The 25,738-nt window shown below is 39.6% G+C and overlaps 1 protein-coding gene across 1 annotated transcript in view; it reads left to right on the top strand.

The window, feature by feature from the left end:
- Positions 1-7,695, top strand: part of LOC126456328 (adenosine deaminase-like) — a 127,072-nt gene extending 119,377 nt beyond the window's left edge. The window contains exons 10-11 of the mRNA XM_050092078.1: positions 4,531-4,584; positions 7,373-7,695. Coding sequence (XP_049948035.1) covers positions 4,531-4,584; positions 7,373-7,695 — 377 coding nt within the window. The remainder of the gene's footprint in view (positions 1-4,530; positions 4,585-7,372) is intronic.
- The last annotated feature ends 18,043 nt before the right edge of the window (positions 7,696-25,738 follow it).

A 25,738-nucleotide genomic window follows, 5' to 3' on the forward strand; every position in this document is an offset into this window, starting at 1 on the left:
ATAAGATAGATTCTAAATATTTAAAAGGGTTTTCTTAGCTTCTGTCATAAAGCAAAATTCTCACAATAAAGCTTGAAATTTTGGTATGAAAAATGTGACAAATTTACCAATTCATTCATTAGTAACTGAAAGCAAACTGCCACCTTGCACTACACAGACAATTACATTGAAATAAACACTGAAATGCTATCTGAAGGCATGGGTCCTGTAGCAAGCAACTTCTTCAAGCACTTGCTGGGGTATTTACATTAGAAAAAATACTTGTATAAATTTACATATACAAGTTGCTTGAGCCAGTTAAGCTCAAGAACTTGCTCCAAGTACTTGCAGCAGCATTATCACTAGAGTCAAGTGGTGAGATACAAAAGTGAAAGTTCACAGTGACATGCTTAGAAATCAGAATACTGTTTTTGCATTATTACTATTATTGAAGAATCACAATGTAAAACAAGAAGCTGAGAAAAAAAAGAAATATTTGGATGAAGAAATATATAGAGGGGCATACACATTTGAATTGCCAAGAAGCACCATAGAATAAACTATAGTCTTAGAACTTTGCCTAGATTAAAAACTTTGTGTGAATGGGGTACACACATTTTGAAAATCTCTTGTCTACTGTACAATCAAATGTTCAGAAACAGGATACAAAAGTGCAGCAAGCAATACCACTAAGAGATCACCTTTTAATTACTCTCAGTTTCTTTGCAAACAGTATCTGTTACTTTTACTACAAATTTAATCCATGTGTGTGTAAGCTAACACTAAAAAAATCAACTAAAATGTAAAGAAGTCTGTACTGCCATTCTGTTTCCTCTTCTGGTCAAAGAAAGTAATGGGAACAATTCATTATGTACTTCCTTGGCTTAGTGGGCCCAGTTAAATACGTTTAAGGGTTCCAGTGGTACATCTGAAACTGGCAAGTACTTGCAGTAAGATACAAGAAACTGTTTCTACTGACATGCGAAAGCTGCTTCTAGAAGCTGATGAAACTTGTGGAACTCAATGCGCTGGGGGTGTTTCCACATAAAGTACATTACAGAAGTAGCTTCTGCTAGTGATCTGCTGAAGATTATTTACTGATGATACACGCCTCGATATGGTATTGCTTTCTGTGGCGTGCATCATAAATCAAACTGGGTTATTTTTAACAGCAAGTATCAAATCTTCAATTTACAACATTTTCAGTGTGAATAATTTAAGTTTTCACTATGACTGAAGTGACATGTGTAGTTAAGAAAGTGAGCAGTGGGGAGATGCACAGTACCAACACACAATACACCACATGAACCAGCTGTACATTACCTAGTGTGTTTTGAAAGTTTAGTGGTGACTTTCGTTTAGAGCATATTTTGTTCTTGAACTATTAGTTAAAGGTGACAATAAAGAATAATATCAAGTATTATCCAAACAAACTAAAGGTATAGTGTTCTGCATGTGTAAATTCTTTGAAAGCAGATGACGAGCCATTATATGGAGCCCAGTAAAGTTTTATCAATTGCTTGGCAGGAGCAGATGAAGAATGTGGTGTGGATGTCCAGCAAAGTGAACCTGTCTATTTAAGCTGTCAATTGTGCATCATTAAAATCACAATTGAAGCAGGAGATGTGCAAGGCAGAAGTGGCAAGGAGAGAGGTTATTCAAAATTAGAAACGTTGTTGATAAAGATCGTACAACATTCCACAGCATATTTCATCCAGATCAAAAGCTCTGCATTGATGTTTAAAGAACAATGGCCTTCCAAAAGTTAATTGTTCCGAAATGAAGTAAGTTTGTAATAAAACCTTTGGAGTGCTTATGCCCTAGATTTTCTTGTATATACCTGCAAAAACTGAAAATGGGCTCCACAGCTTTGGGGAAAAGTAGTGACATAATAGCAACATTCATGAAGGCATATTTGGAATGTTGACAGCAGCTACTCAAACCCAGACCTGTTCCTCTCGCTTTTGTAACTGTGGAACAGCGACACTGACTGATTTTTTTTTTTTTTTTTTTTTTTTTAAACCATGAAGCACAAAGAAGGGAAGAGAAAACGACACGAAACTTCACTAGTTGAGATGGTATGAGATGTTATTTCAATGATACAAAGTCAAGTGAAACATACAAAGAATTTGGTAGTATGAGCCCACTTATCAGTATGATGTTGCATCCCCTCTGACCTGGATGCACACACCGATTCAATTGGGAATAATGTCATAAACCCGGTGAACCCTCTACTAAGGCAAGCTCACCCCCAACTGTGTTAATTGGTCCTTGACAGCCTTCATACAGACAGACACTGACACAAAGTAAAAATCTGAGCTCGTCCCACATACTCTATTGAGGACAGATCTGAGGATCTTTCTGGCCATTGGAGTTGTCAGGATCAAGCATACAATTCATAGAGACATTTCCATGTGTGGATGAGCATTGTCCTGCTCAAAAATGGCACCATGATAGTTGCCACATGAGAGATAACATATGAGGACACAAGATGTCCAGGATGTACCCTATGTCAAGCTCCCTCAATCGCTTCCAGTGGTGAACTGAAGTCACACATGATGGTTTCCCATATCATGACACCAGGTCTAATGTCACTATGCCTCTGCGAATGATTGGAAGAATGGGGCTCTCATCAGGTCACAGCTATACTCACCAACAGTGGTCACTTGGGGTAGTGCAGAGCAGTGTTTCATGGTAAACAAAATGTGACACCAGTCATCAGCAGTCCATGCTTCCTGGTCGTGGCACCATGCCAAAACAGCTCCTCTGCATTAACAGCAGCCTATGCATGCAACACTAATTCCCTAAACCAGCTGCCGCTAGTATCCAATCGAAGGTTTGGAATGACATAAAATGTTGCAGGGAGTCCATTGCTTGGTTTTAGGTGGTAGGCGTGCATATGAAGATGTTACAGTACGCTCGGTGCACAGTAAATTGATACTCCCTTGTGGTGGTCACATTTCTTCAATCAGAATCTTGATGATGAGCATAGCTATCCTCACATTCCCATGCAGTCCAAATTTGGGCCACCATTACAATTGAGTACTCCACAAATCAAGATATTGGATGATTCGACCAACCAGCCAAATGAGGTCACACAATGAGGCCTCATTTCATGCTCTTGTCACATGCCGATAACACTACCTCATACAAAAACGCAGCATCACCATGTTCTTCACAATGGTTACTCAACTTTTGCTGCTCTTCACGGCCCTTAAATACCCAACCAAGCCTAGCCACAACACTAATGCACTCTGGTCACCATTCTACATGTCATAGAAAATTTTAGCTCTAATCACTTACATACCTACTGGTGGTGGGCAGGGATACGAAGTTACGTTAACATCCAACCAAGTCTTCTGGATACTTCACTTTTTTTGAGAGGCAGTGTACATGTGGTGGGTACTGTTTATAAGAACAAAAGCAACATTCGAAACTACAGGACAAACCTAAACGAGGAGAAATCCATTTTACATTTAGTGATATAAAGCTTGCCATGAAGTGTTGTAACAAAAATTATGTGTAGATGTTGATCACTTGTAACGCAGCAGTAATGTTTGAGGGAAAAAAGCCTCATCAAAAACCCCAGCAAGTACTACACACAGCAATCTATGGGCAAGGCCAAACACCTTGCAGACTACACTCGTGTATGCAAGAAATCTGCTGTAACTAAGCCAAGCTGCCAAAGCATTTTTAAAGCTATATGTATGCAAATTGATATTTGACTTCTTGATTAGGACTAAAAAATATGTGTTTCACTGTTTTTGGAAATCCAATCTCTAAGGGGATGAAAAATTTTAGGAAAATGTTTCATTATATCAGGGGCGGCTTCTGAGGTAGTGCCGATGTGCCGTTGCACCACTTGTATGAAAAAGAAAGAAAGAGGAATCTAAGCAAATTGCGCTAAAACATTGTTTCAGAGTACATATTCTATGATTTGAAGAGGTGCATTTCACCACACGTGCTCTCCTCATAGTTTCCTGAAGCTTGGAGCCAACTGCAGACTGGCACCATCTGCCCTCATAAGCACCGAGTGAAAGTCTCGGCCATTGGTTTCTACATGCTTCTTAGGGCAGAGGTGCAGCCACAGCTGCTCCGACTCAGAGTTTTACATTCCTTTCGCTAGAGAGCAGTAAAGTGCAGAACCTATTAAAGCACGATCTGCCATCTAGTGACCATTTAGAATACATTGGCGCTCAAACTTCTTGTTGTATCTTTCCACAATTTAATGCTAATGCATTCGTAAACGCAAAGTAATGCTGAATAAAATTGAATACAGAAATAATACACTTAAATATCGTTATAAATAGCTATATATAATTTGAATATAATTATGCCCTTAGATTTTGAAACTAGGAGGCATTATTTCAATATTTGTGTATTTCACAGCGGCAGGGCTACTGATACAGAACAAAAAAAAGTAACATATTCACCAAGTGTCGAGCAACTATTTTTCCAAATTTCTGTTATGTTTGTGTAATACAGTTCTATATAAACATGTTGTAGCTATTGTGTAGGCACATAATTGATTGTATATAGCTGTGTGCACAGAGTTACCTGTAAGTGAAGATTCAGTTGACAGTGAAAGTAGCAATCATGAACAAAGTAAGTGAATTATTAAAAACGCCAATTAGCGACAGGGCTCTCACTGAAAAACTTTGGATAAAAACACTAGGTAGGCCACTCCTGAATCTGAATCTGCAGTGGCACACAAAAAGTCGAAGCTGTAAGTTCAATCCGGAAATTTACTGAAAGAACAATTGGATTTGTGGCTGTGAAGAAAACAATGCTGTTTTTTGTTTTCCTTGTGTGTTATTTGGGGGAGATGTTCATTGATGTAAGACCAGAATAGATGATACTGGATATTGGGCATATATGGTCTAAAATGAAAGTACATGAAATGTCAATAATGTACTTAGTCTTTCATTTCTCGGCAAAACCAACATTCAGTGGAAATTAAATTCGCAATACAGACAAACAACTGACAGCCATAACAAACATGTAGAAAAGAATAGATATATACTGAATTTAATTGTAAACTACACTCCTGGAAATTGAAATAAGAACACCGTGAATTCATTGTCCCAGGAAGGGGAAACTTTATTGACACATTCCTGGGGTCAGATACATCACATGATCACACTGACAGAACCACAGGCACATAGACACAGGCAACAGAGCATGCACAATGTCAGCACTAGCACAGTGTATATCCACCTTTCGCAGCAATGTAGGCTGCTATTCTCCCATGGAGACGATCGTAGAGATGCTGGATGTAGTCCTGTGGAACGGCTTGCCATGCCATTTCCACCTGGCGCCTCAGTTGGACCAGCGTTCGTGCTGGACGTGCAGACCGCGTGAGACGACGCTTCATCCAGTCCCAAACATGCTCAATGGGGGACAGATCCGGAGATCTTGCTGGCCAAGGTAGTTGACTTACACCTTCTAGAGCACGTTGGGTGGCACGGGATACATGCGGACGTGCATTGTCCTGTTGGAACAGCAAGTTCCCTTGCCGGTCTAGGAATGGTAGAACGATGGGTTCGATGACGGTTTGGATGTACCGTGCACTATTCAGTGTCCCCTCGACGATCACCAGTGGTGTACGGCCAGTGTAGGAGATAGCTCCCCACACCATGATGCCGGGTGTTGGCCCTGTGTGCCTCGGTCGTATGCAGTCCTGATTATGGCGCTCACCTGCACGGCGCCAAACACGCATCTACATCTACATCTACATCTATACTCCGCGAGCCACCTTACGGTGTGTGGCGGAGGGTACTTATTGAACCACTATCTGATCCCCCCTTCCCTGTTCCATTCACGAATTGTGCGTGGGAAGAACAACTGCTTGTAAGTCTCCGTATTTGCTCTAATTTCTCGGATCTTTTCGTTGTGATCATTACGTGAGATATATGTGGGCGGTAGTAATATGTTGCCCATCTCTTCCCGGAATGTGCTCTCTCGTAATTTCGATAATAAACCTCTCCGTATTGCGTAACGCCTTTCTTGAAGTGTCCGCCACTGGAGCTTGTTCAGCATCTCCGTAACGCTCTCGCGCTGACTAAATGTCCCCATGATGAATCGCGCTGCTTTTCGCTGGATCATGTCTATCTCTTCTATTAATCCAACCTGGTAAGGGTCCCATACTGATGAGCAATACTCAAGAATCGGACGAACAAGCGTTTTGTAAGCTACTTCTTTCGTCGATGAGTCACATTTTCTTAGAATTCTTCCTATGAATCTCAACCTGGCGCCTGCTTTTCCCACTATTTGTTTTATGTGATCATTCCACTTCAGATCGCTCCGGATAGTAACTCCTAAGTATTTTACGGTCGTTACCGCTTCCAATGATTTACCATCTATGGCATAATCGTACTGGAATGGATTTCTGCCCCTATGTATGCGCTTTATATTACATTTATCTACGTTTAGGGAAAGCTGCCAGCTGTCGCACCATGCATTAATCCTCTGCAGGTCCTCCTGGAGTACGTACGAGTCTTCTGATGTTGCTACTTTCTTGTAGACAACCGTGTCATCTGCAAATAGCCTCACGGAGCTACCGATGTTGTCAACTAAGTCATTTATGTATATTGTAAACAATAAAGGTCCTATCACGCTTCCCTGCGGTACTCCCGAAATTACCTCTACATCTGCAGATCATCATTGGCACCAAGGCAGAAGCGACTCTCATCGCTGAAGACGACACGTCTCCATTCGTCCCTCCATTCACGCCTGTCGCGACACCACTGGAGGCGGGCTGCACGATGTTGGGGCGTGAGCAGAAGATGGCCTAACGGTGTGCGGGACCGGAGCCCAGCTTCATGGAGACGGTTGCGAATGGTCCTCGCCAATACCCCAGGAGCAACAGTGTCCCTAATTTGCTGGGAAGTGGCGGTGTGGTCCCCTACGGCACTGCGTAGGATCCTACAGTCTTGGCGTGCATCCGTGCGTCGCTGCGGTCCGGTCCCAGGTCGACGGGCACGTGCACCTTCCGCCGACCACTGGCGACAACATCGATGTACTGTGGAGACCTCATGCCCCACGTGTTGAGCAATTCGGCGGTACGTCCACCCGGCCTCCTGCATGCCCACTATACGCCCTCGCTCAAAGTCCGTCAACTGCACATACGGTTCACGTCCACGCTGTCGCAGCATGCTACCAGTGTTAAAGACTGCGATGGAGCTCCGTATGCCACGGCAAATTGGCTGACACTGACGGTGGCGGTGCACAAATGCTGCGCAGCTAGCGCCATTCGACGGCCAACACCGCGGTCCCTGGTGTGTCCGCTGTGCCGTGCGTGTGATCATTGCTTGTACAGCCCTCTCGCAGTGTCCGGAGCAAGTATGGTGGGTCTGACACACCGGTGTCAATGTGTTCTTTTTTTCATTTCCAGGAGTGTATATTCGGTTCTGTGGCGCTTTGGAACTGGCCCTCAGGGGCTATGACGAATCTGATGTCTCTGAAAATATGGGGGTTTATCATGAGCTAATTCAGTTCAGTGCAGAACTGGATAAAGATCTTCAAATTCATCTCAGTCAAACATCAGCATTCAAAGTCATTCCTAAGATTGTTGAGAACGAACTACTGCAATGCATGTTGGAAGTGTACCATGATGAAGTTCATAAAGAAATAAAACATGCTGATTATGTTGCAATAATCGTGGTTGAAACCACAGATGTGTCTCGCAAATTTCAACTGGTTATTGTTTTGCGTTAGGTTGTTGATGGAAAACCCACTGAATGACTATCAAACTTTGTCAATCCAGAAAATTAGAATGCTTTTAGCATATCTGACAGTCTTCTGAAAGAAACTGAAGCATTAATTGGAAATGACTGAGCAAAACTGATAGCTCAGAGTTGCGATGGTGCAAATGTTATGAGTGGCAAGTTGAATTGTGTTCAGAAATTAATTAAAGACAAATACTTGTTAATCACAAAGCCAGCATCTTTTTTGCACATCTTTCAGGTATTTCTTCTTTCTTTTCTTACTCGCCACAGAGATCAAAAGTGTTGTATAACATTATTCAAAACAGCTTGCCCCGTGTTTGTATCATGAGATGGAATTACCATACATTCCATAATAAAAGTCAGTGCAGACCACACAGTCTATATGAGTGAAGCAGCAGGTGCTAACCTAGTATACATACGAGGCATGTTTTTTGAGTAAAGTCCGTTTTGCTGCAGACACTAGTAGTTCGCATGCATACTGCAACAAGTGCATGTGTCATGTGCTAGCGTGTCTCGGGAATAACTGTGCTCAGTTTTAGCTCTGTATCTAATGTGTATGGTTCTGTTTGTGCTTTCAAAATGATTAAGACTATCAACTCGCCCACTGCATGTGAGATTAGCTCAGTGATACGGTTTTTGTCAGCAAGGAACCTGTCTGCTCCAAAAATTCATTGACAGATTGGTGAAGTGTACGGTGATACTGTTATGGGTGAAAGCAAACTGTGAAAGTGGGTACGAGAATTCAAAGATGGGCATGACAATGTCCATGATGAGGACCGCTCCGATCGCCCTTCTTTGATTACAGACAATTTGGCGACTTCAGTTGAAGCGAGGACTCATGAGAACAGGTGTTTCACAGTAACAGGTTTCTCAAACGAATTTCCTGATGTGTCGAGATCAGTGCTTTACAAAATTGTTTCTGAACACCTAAAGTTAAGGAATCTGTGCTCCCGTTGGGTCCGGAAACTCCTAACAGAGGAACACAAAAACCAAAGATTTGACTGTACGATGAAGTTCTTGACTCATTATCACGAAGAAGGTGACGGCTTCTTGAGTCAGATCATAGCTGGAGACAAAACATCACACATAGCTGGAGACAAAACACATCATGCCCGAATTGAAGCAACAGAGCATGGAATGGAGACACATACAGTTGCCTGTAAAGGTGAAGGACAAACAGACTGTCCCAGCACAAAATCATGGCACTGATGTTTTCAAATAGGCATGGTGTTTTGTTGGTCGACTTCAAGCAATGAGGAACCACTATCAATGCAGAAGCATACTGCCAAACCCTGAGAAAGCTATGGAGAGCGATTCAAAATAGAAGATGCGGCATGCTGACAAAGGGAATTGTCCTTCTCTATGACAATGCAAGACCTCACACTGCAGGTCAGACCTGTGATTTATTGGAAAGTTTTTACTGGGAAGTTTTAGACCACCCACCCTACAGTCCTGATCTTGTGCCGAGCAATTACCATCTGTTCCTCCACCTCAGACAACGCCTCAGTGGTAACGGTGGCAACCGTTACAATGATGACAACGACGTGAAAACGGCAGGGAACTCTTGGTTATCAGAGCAGGTGTCAAGTTTTTATGAAGAGGGTATTTTAAAATTGGTTGAGAGGTATGATACGTGTTTCAACAAACTTGGTAACTATGCCGAAAAATAGAATGGAGTATGTACTTTCTGAAAATAAATTTACTTTTTTGAAATAACCTTTCATTGTGTACTTATGTTCAAATGGACCTTACTTAGAAAACATGCCTCATATAAAGATACAACCTTTCTTTTCCGCAAACAAGTAGATTGGGTTGAAGGAAAGAACCACACTAACAAATACATTCTGTCACGTTACAGCATTATACACTGCTCAACCAGAACGTTATGATTACTGCCCTCAGTGATATTGGATGTCACCTAGTAGCGTTGCAGGCACGAGATGTAGTAACAAAATTACGTAAGCGGAGCAGACATGGACAGACTGTAAATGGGGAAATTCATTGAGACAGGCGACTTTGACAAAGGGCAGATTATTATTATGCAGAGCATGTGAATGAGTATCTCAAAAATGGCTAAATTGGTCAAATATTCATGTGCTACTGTCATGAGCAGCTATGGAAAGTGCTAGGAGGACAGTGAAACTACCACTAGACCCTAAATAGTTGGATGTCCATGACTCTCCACAGAACGTGAGGTTCAGAGGCTTGTGTGCTCTATAAAATAGGGTAGACTGTGATCTGTGGCATCTTTGCCAAAAGAGCACAATGATGGTGCATTCATAAGTGTTTCAGAGCACATTGCTCATTGTATGTTCTTGAACATGGAGCTCCAGAGCAGACCACCTCTAAACGTTCACATGTTGACCCATCAACATAGTTATGATTGCAGTGGCCACATGACCATCAGAATTCACATGTCGATCAACGGAAATGTGTTGGCTCTTCAGGTGAATCACTTTTTTGCTACACTAGGTGTCTCCACAAACAGGGTCATCAAGGTGAGCGGCAGCTTGGAATGTGCAGTATGCCAGGGACACAGGCTGGTGGAAGCAGTACTACACCACGGCAGACATTCTCCTGTACTCGCATGGGACCTGTGGTAGTAATCGAAGACATGCTGACACCTGCGAACTACCTGCATCCGTTCATGCTTGATGTCTTCATGACAGTGATGTCATCTTTCACCAGTATAACTGTCCATACCTCAGAGCCAGTACCACACTACAGTGGTTTGAGGAGCATTATAGGGAACTCCCACTGATGTCTCCTTGACCAAATTTGCCCGACGTAAATCCTCTAGAAACCATATGGGTCAGGTGCCATCATTTACATGAATTATATGACCAGTGCATAGACATCTGTCACATACTTCCACAAACTTGCAAACAAACTGTCAAATCCCTGATACACAGAATCAGTAATGTATTTGGTTCCAAAGACAGACAAACAAGCTATTAAACAGGTGGTCATGACATTTTGGCACGTCAGTGTATGTATCTTATTATTATGAAAAATTTCGATACTGCTGTTTGGGTTATTTGGTTAAATGTCTCGAATGGTGTTGAGCAGAGATCGATAGAATGTGGCATGAACACAAGCACGTCAGAAAGTGTTCGTACCTGCCTGTGCTGTTTAGACTTGATACAGTGATCTGCAAGGAAGAAGGGCATCAAACAGGTGCTTTGGATTTTATGCTGTTCCATGTTTGTTGTTAACACAGAATAGGAATTAATAATGTTGTTTCAGTTGTATGCAGTACTCTCAACGTGTAACAGAAGCAACATGATTCGAAGCAAATCTTGTAAAACGTGAGAAGGGGATTGCGGGGGTGGGGGATGTTACCCAGTACCATCAAACTTATGCAGTTGTCTGTCTATTTTCGTTATTTGTACCTCATTTTAATTTATAATCTGATGCTACTGGGTGAAAATGGGGGGGGGGGGGGGGGATGGACACGTGGGCTATTGTGAGCCATAAATGCACAATTACTTGGGTGTAGCTCAAGCTGTTCTCATTTTTCACACAAATAGGTCAACACCGAGAGGGGAAAAAAAGAAAGAGAAAAATATCAAAGACCAACTGAATTTGTAGTATGACCTTTACACATTCAATCAGAACATAACAGGTTGGAGATTATCACCACTTGATGACACCAGCATTCAGTATTTTTCTAAGATCTCTAATATTATACGTCGAGGATGAGTGTGGTGGTTAAAGCACTTTTCTCACATTCAGGAAGGGTAACTCACACTCTGGGCCACCAAACTGTGTTTTTCCATTATTACCCTAAACACTTTAACGTCAAAATACAAGGTATTTTGACATTTTCTTAGTGAACATTTTAACGAGAAAGGTAAGATGATCTATGTTGTTGTAAAATAAAGCACATATTTTAACACAAAACTGCTAAACGTCTATAGTATTAACGAAACTTTCCACATGTCAGTTCATTTCAACTTCCAATTTGTGTCCCATATTTTGATTTCTATGAAATCTGGTTACCCTTTCTTCCTGTCACGACACCGCAATTTTCAGTTTCTTCTGCTGTTGTGGCGTTTCCTAAAACAGTAAGGAATTTCTCAAAGTACAGCATGGTGCTTCAATATACATCCTCCAGCACAGTCCCTGATCTTTTGTCATTTCACTATTTTCAGGTCTTTGCAAATTTGATATCTCTTGGATTCAGCACGAGCTGCTGTGTATTGCGCAATACTACCCTCACTCGGTACAATATATTGTGCAACACACTGCACACAAACCATCAATACCACTTTCAAACAGTTGTATTATTGCACAATACTCAGTATTGGGAAGTATTTACAGGCAAGGTTAGCAGCAGTGAAATAGTCTCCACCTTTGGTGGATAAAACAGGGAAGACCTCTGCAGTATGGCAACTACTCGCACAAGCCTGTTCAATCGGCAATATATCCCAGTCATCCCATAATATTGGCATTTATTGCAGCAACATTGATGTCAGCTCTATTGAGGCTACACATTCTCCTAAAATATGGTCTGTATAAGCACACATCGAGATGTGTTGTGCGATGGCTAGTTGAGATGTAGCAAACTGGATACATTCAGTACTGAGTGATGAAAGTACTAAATTGTTACTCAAATATGTTACATTACTCGCATCTATCCATCTCTCTAAAAGAAATCAATACAGAGCATGTGATTATTGGAACTGGAATTTAGCAATGATGAATGCGGTACGAATCTACGTATACGAAATATATGGCGCTGTCACTCGATGTGGCATGCTGGATGGAAGTCGCTACTGCGCTTTGTGATCGGCACGGCTTGGCTCGCCTGGTACTACTCAACAATTTCCAAAAATTTAAAGGATGCACCCTCATCAGCGCAGTAGTTGCTTGTGTCACACAAGCTTTCTTGTTGTGTAAATTTCTTTTAATTTAAAATATTGTTTTTGGAATTGGATTATTGTATTAATGTTTATTGTGAGGTGAGTAATTTATGTATAACTCCTTGACAAATTTTAAGTGCGTAGTAGTTTTAGACAGTTATTATTCATTATAAGATATTTTAGATCTCACTTATGGTCACTGTTTGCAGATTAATACTCGATGTGATCTGCAGGTCCGCCTTTGATGCAAACACACTTTTTATTTTATTTTTTACCAGCAATTGTTTCAGTTTAATGACTATTATCCGTGTTTTGATTTCGTTTAGAAAAAGTTGTCTTCAAATGCGATATTTTTTCACTCATGTAGATGTTATTTTCATTGTTAATGTCACAACGAAGGCAATGTGTAACGATACGTTTGTAACGAATACTGTCGCTTTAAGTAACAAATACATATGGGTATACTTTTTTCGTCATTTTCACACGTCTGCTGGCTAACACCACCACATGCACAGAGCAAGCTGTAACAGGTTAAAATCGCCACTGAACAATGCGAAGCAGCAGAGCCATCTGTTAGTGCCAAGAGGTACTACATGGCGATTGTGGGCGAGTGCAGCTACAAGCCGGGGGTGAAAGCTACATGGGAGAAGGGGCAACAAGCCACATTGTTCCTTCCAGACCACTAAAGGTGCTAGGGGTCAAACGAAGCTGGAATTGACCAATGAGAGCTGTCCACTAGCGCTTGTTGATATTCTATCCTCTTGCTCTGTACTGAAGTCTACGGTTACATCATCTTTGTATTTGTTTTATATTTACATATTACTGATCTCCATTTAAAGCAGATTTTTTTACTTTAAATTTAATAACATTCAATATGGAATAGAAGAGATTTCCTGGTGAAAAAATGTCTACAATCAATCCTGTTGTTGTTGTCTTCGGTCCAGAGACTGGTTTGATGCAGCTCTCCATGCTACTCTATCCTGTGTAAGCTTCATCTCCAAGTAACTATTGCACCCAACATCCGTCTGAATCTGCTTAGTGTATTCATCTCTTGGTCTCCCTCTACGATTTTTACCCTTCACGCTACCCTCCAATACTAAATTGGTGATCCCCTGATGCCTCAGAACATGGCCTACCAACGGATCCCTTCTTCTAGTGAAGATGGGCCACAAATTCCTCTTCTCCCCAATACTATTCAGCACGTGATCTATCCATCTAATCTTTAGGATTCTCCTGTAGCACCACATTTTGGAAGCTTCTACTCTCTTCTTGTTTATTTATTGTCCACGTTTCACATCCATACATGGCTACATTCCATACAAATACTTTTAGAAAAAACTTCCCGACACATAAATCTATACTATGTTAAAAAATTTCTCTTCTTCAGAAACGGTTTTTGTTGCCATAGCCAGTCTACATTTTATATCCTCCCTACTTCGACCGTCATCAGTTATTTTGCTCCCCAAATAGCAAAACTAATTTACTACTTTAAGTGTAATCCCCTCAGCATCACCTGGTTTAATTTGACTACAATCCATTATCCTGGTTTTGCTGATGTTCGTCTTATATTCTCCTTTGCAGATACGACACTGTCCTTTCCGTTCAACTGCTTTTCCAGCTCCTTTACTGTCTGACAGTTACAACGTCATCGCTAAACCTCAGAGTTTTTATTTCTTCTCCATGGATTTTAATTCCTACTCCAAATTTTTCTTTTGTTTCCCTTACTGCTTGCTCAATATACAGATTGAACAAAATCGGGGAGAGGCTACAACCCTGTCTCAATCCCTTCCCAACCACTGCTTCCCTTTCATGCCCTTCGACTCATATAAATGCCATCTGGTTTCTGTACAAATTGTAAATAGCCTTTTGCTCCCTGTATTTGACACCTGCTACCTTCAGAATTTGAAAGAGAGTATTCCAGTCAACATTGTAAAAGGCTTTCTCTAAGTCTACAAATTCTAAGCTTCTACCAGTTTTTCCATTTGTCTGTAAAGAATTCATGTTAATATTTTGCAGCCGTGACTTATTAAGCTAATAGTTTGGTAAGTTTTGCACCTGTGAACACCTGTTTTCTTCAGGATTGGAATTATTACATTCTTCTTGAAGTCTGAAGGTATTTCGCTCATCTCATACATCTTGCTCACTAGATGGTAGAGTTTTGTCAGGGCTAGCTCTTCCAAGGCTATCAGTAGATCTAATGGAATGTTGTCTACTCCCTGGGCCTAGTTTCGACTTAGGTCTTTCAGTGTGTAGGGAAGCAGCCTACTCACGCCTTATAAAATTCACATCAGTCTTTCCATTGTGCGCCAGCCTAGTCCGCTGTAACTAGCTCTGACGTCATAAATATTGCGCAATACTTTAAAAATCAAGTAAATAACCTGAAACGTTTCTAGCATGTCAGGAGTAATACTAAATCAGTATGTGTTGGATATCAGTTCAATAACTTTAACTATTTTCGAAATTTGGATGTTTTTCTGTAAAAATCATTGGCGCAACAGAAAAGAGCTTGAAACTTAAAAATTTATATTTAGATTCCTTTTGCGTAATAATTTAGTAGAAACAGTATTCTGGATCTCACAAATTAAAATTTTAGTTGAAATTCGTGATTTTCTGGTTTTTGTCTTAGAAATTAAGGAAGCATGATAGATTAAGTAGGCAAATAAATAAAGCTAGGATGTTTAAATTTAAGTAGAAGGGAGATCCCCTACAATCATAAAAATGTGAGAAGTTTCAACAGAATAACTATAAAACTATAGCTACAGCGTATCTCCAAAGAGCAAGTTCAGAGCTCATCTACCGCGTGTAGTGTAATTTAATTAATTCTCTCGCCCAAAATATTTGACTTAGCCATGTCAGACTTTTATCATGATTACTTACGTGTGTGCTGATTCCACAATTAAATTGAAAGCTTCATCGGCCATCAGCAAAGGAAGCAATGATTATTCGATAACTTAAAGTGGTGCATTACTAGCCCAGCAGCTAGTTGGGAGAGCAGATTTGATCAGGCGTTCCCTTAGCCGTCCGCACCGCGGCTTTATATGTAAGAACGCTGCGCGAGAAAAAAGAAGGCCCCAGTTCTCTCCAGACGCTGATTAGCGCACCACCTGTGCCGGGAGTCGAGTCGCATCGCGTCGGTATCGTTGATATAAACATCCTCGGATGCAGTAATAAGTTACTCGGGATACGCGTAACCATGAAATCGTTTTTGAGTGAAGTGTTAATTTTGGGATGACTTTACTGATCTATCTTCAGTTTGCGTATGTCGTATTTTCATGTGCCACCGCAGGAGACAGACATTCTACCGTTATTAGTGTGGCGTTTGATGAACATTATCATCAAATTATGGCGAGCATTCATTTAAACATTTAATTTGAACAGTTATAGTTGCATCAGCGCATTAGACTCTGAACTGCTCTGGTAGTTGGATTGTGTGGATTCTTGTTGGTCTGTGACTTTCAGAATATAGTGAACATTTTAGAGAGAATGGTTTTTGATTACGAATCCCAGACAATCTCCTAATTCCTCAGAGCTATAAATGTATTTCTCAGATGAAGTGGGCACTAGGAATTCTAATTACAGGCTTCACATTTTGCTGATCACTTTCTGGTTGCCAATATTGTAGTTAGAGAGCCAGTGTTGAGAACGGCAAACAACAGCATTAAATAAATAATAGGAAAATTAACAATTATTCCACCCGCCGCCCCACAAGTGCTCTGTCAAAATCTTCCCGCAGTACCATATCTCCCATTTCATCTTCACCTATGTCCTCTTCCATTTCCATAGTATTGCCCTGAAGTACATTGCTCTTGTATAGACCCTCTATATACTTCTTCCACCTTTCTGCTTTTCCTGCTTTGCTTAGTACTGGTTTTTCATCTGAGCTCTTGATATTCATACATACAAGTGTGTCTTTTTTCCAAAGGTCTTTCTTAATTTTCCTGCAGGCAGTATCTATCTTACCCCTAATAATATATACCTCCATCTTTACATTTGTTCTCTAGACATCCCTGCTTAGCCATTTTGCACTGCCTGTCGATCTCATTTTTGAGATGTTTGTATTCCTTTTTGTCTGTTTTATTTTTGTATTTTCTCCTTTCATCAATTAAATTCAACATCTCTTATGTTACCCAAGGATTTCTACTAGCCCTCGTCTTTTTACCTACTTGATCCTCTGCTCCCTTCACTATTTCATCTCTCAAATCTACCCATTCTTCTTATACTGTATTTCTTTTTCCAGTTCCTGTCAATCATTCCCTAATGCTCTCTCTGGAACTCTCTACAACCTCTGGTTCTTTCAGTTTATTCAGGTCCCATCTCCCTAAATTCTCACCTTTTTGCAGTTTCTGCAGAATTCATCTACAGTTCATAACCAACAGATTGTCTTCAGAGTCCACATCTGCCTCTGGAAATGTCTTACAATTTAAAACCTAGTTTGCCGGCCGTTGCAGCCGTGCGGTTCTAGGCGCTTCAGTCTGGAACCGCATGACCACTACGGTCGCAGGTTAGAATCCTGCCTCGGGCATGGATGTGTGTGATGTCCTTAGGTTTAAGTAGTTCTAAGTTATAGGGGACTGATGACCACAGATGTTAAGTCCCGTAGTGCTCAGAGCCTTTTTTTTTTAACCTGGTTCCTAAATCTCTGTCTAACCATTATATAATCTATCTGAAACCTTCCAGTGTATTCAGGCCTCTTCCTCGTATACAACCTTCTTTTGGGATTCTTGAACCGAGTGTTAAGCTATGATTAAGTTATGCTCTGTGGGAAATTCTGCCAGGCGGCTTCCTCTGTCATTCCTTACCACAATTCAGTATTCACTTACAACTTTTCCTTCTCTTCCTTTTCTTACTTCGAACTTCAGTCCCCATGACCATTAAATTTTCGTCTCGCTTCACTATCTGAATAACTTCTTTTATCCCACCATACATTTCTTCAATCTCTTCGTCACCTGCGGAGCTGTTGGCATATAAACTTGTACTATTGTGGTAGGTGTGGACTTCGTGTCTCTCTTGGCTACAATAATGCGTTCACTATGCCGTTCATAGTAGCTTATCCGTGTTCCTATTTTTTTTAAACTGATTATTAAACCAACTTCCTCTTTGATTTTGTATTTATAACCCTGTGTTCACCTGACCAGAAATATTATTCCTACTGTCACCGAACTTTACTAATTCCCACTATATGTAACTTTAAACTAACCATTTTCCTCTTTAAATTTTCTAACCTACCTACCCGATTAAGGGATCTGACATTCCACACTCCGATCTGTAAAACGTCAGTTTTCTTTCTCCTGATAACGATGCCCTCCTGAGTAGTCCCTGCCCGGAGATCCGAATGAGGGACTATTTTACCTCTGGAAATTTTACTCTCGAGGACACCATCATCATTTAACCGTATAGTAAAGCTGCATGCCCTTGGGAAAAATTATGGTTGTGATTTCTTCTTGCTTAATCCTAAGGTAAGACATTTAATTTTCAGTAAATAATCTCAGAGCCTATAGATGAAATGTATTCTCTTCTATTGTGAATTAAGCTGTATGGTTTCAGTTTGTTTATTTAAATAACTTTTATATGTCAGTAGTAGTTTTATTTAATGAAGAATTTTTTGTTTTTCAGAATATTCAACACAGCAAATTGACATCGAAATACTCCTGTAAATTCCCTAGCTGTTCATCTGGATATCATGTGGGTTCAACGGATAAAGTTAGCGACAAGCATTTCTACAGGTTTCCAAAACACCTGATGTGAACTGAGCTACTTATTTTGTCTGTGAAGATCATTTTTCCGATGAAGATTTTATGAATAAAACTAGGCATAAGCTAAACAGGGATGTGTTTCCAAAACGTGGCAGGTGTTCCTTGTGAAATTGCTAACAACAGTAGTGAATCGGGTGAAATTGTTAATAGTGAGTTAGGCCTACCAAGCACTAGTGGTGGTATGGCAAGTGTTCATTATAAAGCTGCTAATACCAGAAGTGAAACTCGTAAAAAAAATGAAATGAGCATACAGCATTGTGGGCCGGGAGTCCCCCATTCGGGGAAGTTCGGCCGAATGAACAACAAAGCTTTAGTTGTACTGTGGCAAGTAGTTCTCACGCAGCTGTTAGTACCAGAAATGGATCAGGTGAAACTGGTGGTAATAGTGAATTAGGTCTACCAAGCACTGTTGCCACGGAATATCTTTATTATACAGGTGCCAATACCAAAAGTTAAACTGGCATTAGCAGAATAATTCATTGAATGATACCACTCTTAAATTGTTTTAATCTCCCCTCAAAATGTATCTGCAGATGGTGAGTACACATTCTTATCTGGAACCTTTTGTAATGAGGAAAGTGGGGTTTTAGGTACAGAGGTTTCAAAAGCAGCCTTAACTCCAAGAAAATAAAAAAAAAAGTACAAGATTCATAGAAATGCTCTCGCAAGGCTATCAAAACAGAAAGCAAAGTTAGATCATGAAAAATCAGAACTAAAAACACTCAAAGATTTACACGACAACACTTTCTCTTTCATAGAAACTAACTAAAATTCTGTTGCCAAAGATTTCATAAACAGCCCATTAAGAAATGCTCAATGATCAGGAGATGCCCGGCAATGGACATCTGAGGACAAAGTATTTGGTGTATCTTTATAAAAACCAAGTCCCCGCCTTGTAAATATTTGTCAGTTCATTTTTACCTTCCTCCTGTGAGGCATCTGAAGTCTGTGTTGTCTTCTGTACCTTTTGAACTGGGACTGAATACTTCTGGGATGAATGTAATAAAAGCAGAAGTTGAGGCAATGAACAACAGTGATAAATATTGTGCTTTGTTGTTTGATGAAATGTCTTTGGAGAGAGGGTTCTATTATGATGCAAGCCAACAAGAAATTTCATGGTTTCAAGATTTAGGGCATTTAGGGAGGTCAAATGTACAAGCAAACCATGCATTAGTTTTCATGGTTAGAGGCATACATAAAAGTTGGAAGCAAGTTGCTGCTTATTACTTCACTCAGTTTATAGTGTCCCTTTAAAAAGTCTTATCACCTATGTCATAAGGCAACTACAAGAAATAGGGCTAAAGGTAGTTTGTGAGCGCAGTGCAACCAACCAGAGAGCACTGAAAGAACTCTTCTGTGAGAAATCTACTTAGTCCTTTCATTTCATTTTTTAGTCAGTGACAAACCTATTGCAGTAATTTATGATGTCCCACAGCTATTTAAGAATACTAGAAATGCTGTTACGAAATAAAATACAGTTTTCTTTCTTTCTTTCTTAAAAAAAAAAGGAAGAGGCCAGTTTTGAATTTCTTTTCCTTCTGGATCAGCAGATGAGGATTAATACATTGCCAAAATTACAGAGGAATCATTTTGAATTTAAGTATTCTTTTACTAAAATGAAAGTTAAGGTAGCTGCAGCCCAGCTTAGTCTACAGTTGCTGCAGTTATTGAAACTTATGTAGCATTTAATATCTTACCTGCTGAGGCAATATACACTGCAGAATTTGTTGAAAAGATGGATTGCTTATTTGATTCACTGAACAGTTCCCATTATTATTCACAAGATGGCAAATCTTATAAGTGTGTCCTCTCTGCAGAGTCACCACATATTGAATTGTGGTACAGTCTGTTAAAGTAAATGGAAAATTGGAAAGTATTGGAGCAAGGCACAGGGAGAGATAAAACAAAAATGTTCAGTTTCATAAGTGGGTGGCAGACTACAATAATATCAATGATGTTCGTTTGGAATAGATTTAAAAAAATTGCTTAAATTTTTTAAGCATGAGAGTTTCAATCAAGACCCACTGGAGAATGTATTTTGTTGGGTGAGACAGTATAGTGTTGCAAACACCAACCCAGCCTACTTTCAGTTCAGAGCAGCGGTGAAAACAGTTGTTGTATATAACATGTCCATACCTATAAATTCACTAGGTAATTATGAGGATAGTAGATGGATACCATTAAACAACTTTTGGGAGCAGGTGATGACAGTTTTCTTGACTCCACAACAGACCATTCCATTATTGATCAAAGTGTTTTATACAGCGCCCTTGCCGATAATGAAGTTGCTCCTGCTGCTGGTGGTGGTGGTGGTGGTGGTGTAATAAATGATAGACAAGCACTAGCATATGTACCTCGTTACATTCTACGAAACATAGGTGTAAACCTGAAACCAACTGTAGTGACTGTAAAATAACTGTATGCACCAACACCCAAAGAGCATCATTTATTTACAAGTTTCAAGGAATATAATGCTCTAAACCCACAATTATCGTATGCATTTTCAGAGAAATGTGGATATCAGAAAAAATTGGAGAATACGTTTTATCACTGTTTAAGTTTCCAGAGGAAATAACATTTTGCAAAGCCTATTTTTCTGAACAGTATATGTTAAGAAAATGTGTGCTTCTTTTGATTCACAAGAATGAGAGAGATTGGAAACACACCATTGGTAATGAGAGACTTAAATGTTGTTTAAAACAAAATTAGTAAAAGGTTTAATGCTGTATGATGGTTAAAAGAAAAATTTAATTCTGTGCTTGAGAAATAAAAAGTAAGTTTTGTTTTCATTTCACTGTTTTTATCCACCTCTTGCTATTTTTTGTACTTAATATTGATGTCTTCTTTTTTGTGTTGAAGCATTTACAATCATAAGGTATACGAACATTTTTTAAGAAATTAATAGTCAGTAGTGCAAGCTTTCTGGGCAATTACTCAGAAACTACAGTCCTGAAACATTGGTGTAACAAATTTTAGAACTCTTCATTAATTAACACTGTGATATAGATTTCTTAACTGGACCTCTTTAACTGCTGATTATTCTCTCCATTAACCCCGCAGCTTGTAAAGCATAAAAGTATGACATTATCCAGGAATATTTGTAGTACAATTTAGCTACTACAATTTTTATTTAGCTTATTTAGACACTTACTTAGACTACAAGCTTGTTTTGACTTACTGTCAGTCTCAAGTGTTGCATCTAGTTCTTATGACACACAAAACATTCTGGCGCTTTTATGTATTGATAGAAATCAATGTAAGTGAGCTAGCTTGCAAGCCTATTTTTGACATTTGCATCTGACAGTCGGTGTTCAAGAAGACATAATAGGAGCAGTGACTGTCTGACACAAACGTCAAAAATATACTTCAAACTGATCTCTGTTAACACATCAAAGCTCCAGAATGTTTTGTTCGTCACAAGAACTAGATGCAACACTTGAAACTGACAGTAAGTTGAAACAAGCTTGTAGTGTAAATAACTGAAGCTAAATAGAATTGTTGCAGCTGAATTGGACTACAAATATTCCTGAATAATAGGTTTGCAACTGCTGTATTGCAGTGTTTAAATTACTTTCTTATGATGCTAGCCAAAATAATTACATAGCACATCCAAAAAACTGAGGTAAGAAGAAGAAGAAAACTACAACATGCGTAAGCTAGGAGGGATGCAACCCGCAATGTTGATCCTTTTTTTAGTTCATCTCCAAACCACTAGAGGCACTGCTATTGGTCTGTGTTTCCCCTCTTTTAACACGGGAGTTGTGATTCTCTTTTCTTGTTGTTCTGTGGCTATGAGTAACTGAGTGTCACCTCACAGACAGAGGAGAGAAAAAAAGAAGAAACTGCCTTCCTTAAAGTAGCAGTAGTTGGAACTGAGGCATAACTTTATCATATGGCAGAGAGTGTAGGGAGCTGCAGTCTGAAAAAGATTACAAGTTAGTATGAGTGTGCTCCTACATACTGTATGGAGAAGCTCGCTACATGATCGGGTACAACAGCATGAACGGTTGATGCTAATCAACATGTACAACTTTTGAAACCTTAACCCTGCCTGCACTTGACTGCAGGTACTCCTGTATACCCTTTCTTCCTCCCCCCTCCCTATGTATGTATTACTTAAAATCATAGGAACTGTAACAAATGCTGAGTGCATTCTGATGCAAATAACTTGGGTCTGATATGACTCACTGGCAATGTTATAACTGACCAGAGTGGTATTTCTTAAATAAAATAATGCTCTCTTGGTACCATTTGATGCACATATTGTACGCCACCAGCGACCTGATACGCTAGCTACAAATTTTGCATCTATACATAAATCTGAGGTCACGTCATTGGTTGCACGTTGGGAAAGCATCATGGTAGTGCACTACTACCTAACTCAGGGTCCTAACACTTTATCTATGAAATGCCAACCTTGCTTCTTACTCACAAGAGGAAATCATTAACTGGCAGTGGTAGCTTGACCTTACATACCTATTGCGATTAGAGAGGCAGGGAACTGATATTATTTGGCCACCTTTGAGTAACAACTGTGGCATTCGTTGCTCAGTGATGAACCTGTCTCATTTATACTGCCAGTTTATTGTAATTCACATGAAAGTGCATACACCTTTTACAGTATTGGTTAGCACCTGTACACACTAAGTATGTATGCAACATTAGTTGGTAAACAATGGAAAAAAAAGACCTAAATCAGGGGCTTGCTTATGCAGCAACTGTTAATACACTTGTGTTTCAGTATGTCAACAGCTTGTGGTGAGGAACAGCAAGTCTACTGCTGATTTAGTTGTTCTGATATTCACTGGTGTCTGTCTGAATAACTCTGGTGACACAGTGGCCAATTCCTCTGTTGAATGATATCCGATTTTGCCTGGCGTTTGATTGAATGAATCAGACACATAAGGCAAGACGATATTAACACATTTTCAGACATTCCCATACTCGGGTAGCTTCTCGGACTGCTCAGATTACTACAACTTTAACCCGTGAACTACAACTGCACACCATAAGATCTTTTCCAGGATGCTGACACACAAGTATGAATACATCATTTAATAGCAATCTGTATGAGAATTAGTAAGACCAACACCAATATGAATGGCAGTACATCTGTTACAACCAGGTTGCAGATCACTCTTTAGTTTTTGGCTAGTGGTGATTCATACAGAAATTAAATGTATCTTTTTAAAGTACACTTCTCATCGATATGCCTCTGTGCAGGTGGATGAAGGTCTTAAATAATTCATTACCGTAGTTTGAAACAACAATCAAATGTTTATGTTAATATTTTGTCGAGGTTCACCAGCCCAGTGAGAGAACTATTAATTTGGTAAATATGATTCATCACATCTCAGACCAGAGTTCAGTAGACATGAAAGTAATGACAAAAAACATTGTTGTATAAAAGAAATGGTGACCAATTGCTTCCCATAAACACAGCTGATGAAACTTCAAAAAAATGTAGACATCATAACACACTGACCGCCAAGAGGCCACTGGCAGACACAGCAGTAGTTTGTTCCACGATGCCATGTACGTCCGTACCTTTGGTTGTAAATGCACGCAACACACTGATCAAATTTATGGTTGTCTTGTTTGTCCACTTCTACATTCGTGTAGCAACAAAAATTGGTGCCTCCACTTAAGCACACTAAAGTGGTCCTGACATGCTCAATATTTATTGCGAAATAATGTTTTGTCAATACAATGCACGAAAGAGCGAGGCCAAAAACAGCAAAATAGGACTGTACAATATTTATTCCTGGGACGCATCAGTTCGCACTGCCTTTGTAGTAAACCTGTCGGCACTCAATGTGTAACTTGTATGCACTGAGACAGAGTTGTTTGCCTTACAAAACACAAGCAGAAATAATGAAGAATGGACTAAGTCTGAAATTCTTCCAGTAAACATTTCAGTGAACCAGAGGCTCATTCATTGCAGCATAGATTTATAAACTGCAACAACTAATTACAAATTAAAGAAGGAAGCTGTGTTAATTTATTGTTAACGTGTGGCGTTTTTTAGGTATCTCTTTATTGCACCAACTGCTGCAAATGAAATAAAACAGTTATTTACTATTTACTGATAAAAAAGTTTGCATGATCTTATATCCATGATGCAAGGGGGGGGGGCATGTATGCTCACTGGACAGCAGATCCGATCTTATTTGCCAATTCTGAAAACTGCAATATTTCTGCTTACTGGAGAGTTACCAAATGTCCCATATTTTAGGGGATCATCTCTTATTTATATCGTCTCTCCCGCTGTCCCGACAAAATACATACAATGCGTTTTTAAACAACATGTAACGCAAGCAAATGTAGAAGAAATGTGGTCATATCCACAGAAGAAAGAAAAGACACTCTTTGATAAAGCCAAACTGAACAAGGGACAATTCTCAGTGGATTGCCAACTGCTTTAGGTCACCAGACTTAGAAATGTCATTTTAGACCATTAGAGTCACAATTTACATTACTTGATGTGATACATCCAAACTTTTCACTGAAATGCAAAAAGGGACGTTTGTATTTAATGACAAAACTGAAAATGAGTTTTCATTTCTGAAATTCGAATTGCAAAGCAAGAAATTATTTTCTGCATTTGTGCACTGACGACGACAACATAATATAAAATAATGATGATGATTGGTTTGTGTGGCACTTAACTGCGCGGTCATCAGTGCCTGTACAAATTTCCAATTTTTTTTTCCACAGTAGAATCTAGCCACTGTCACAATTGATGATGATAAAATGATGAGGACAACGCAAACTCTCAGTCCCCAGGCACAGAAAATCCCCAACCTGGCCAGGAATCCAACCCGGAACCCTGTGATCCAGAGACAGCAACACTAGCCACTAGACCACGAGCTGTGGACGCAATATAAAAATCTTATCCTATTAGTAATGCATAGTATTTTTTTTAGTGATAGTTTTAACAAAAAAGTACAATGATCTATGTAGTATTAATGAAACTTTCCACAAATATGTCGATTCATTTTAACTTATAATTTGTGTCCCATATTTTGATTTTGGAAGTCTGGTCACCCTAAGCTAACAGTCTTTTTCTTCATTATCTTTGCCTAATGTTGGTTGGCGTTTGTCCTGTTTCAATTTTTCTAAATAATAGATAACATGGATATGGAAATAAGTGATTTGTCTGACAAATCTGTAAACAGAAGCAGAAAACAACTTAAGACAAAGAATATTCTCATCTTCTTGAGACACGGATTTAGTTCATGTGCAGAATGAAGGTGAATCATTACTTAATGAAGTGAACGAATCTACTGACAAGAAAGAAGATGCCAAGTCTGACTCATTGTTAGAATAAGATGATGGCGAAATGGAATGGCAGAAAATAAGAAGTCTAGAAATAAATAAGTATTTGGAAGAGGACAAATTGTTAATTGAAAAC

Source organism: Schistocerca serialis, chromosome 2 (genome assembly GCF_023864345.2).
Source record: "Schistocerca serialis cubense isolate TAMUIC-IGC-003099 chromosome 2, iqSchSeri2.2, whole genome shotgun sequence".
In the NCBI taxonomy this organism is placed as follows: domain Eukaryota; kingdom Metazoa; phylum Arthropoda; class Insecta; order Orthoptera; family Acrididae; genus Schistocerca; species Schistocerca serialis.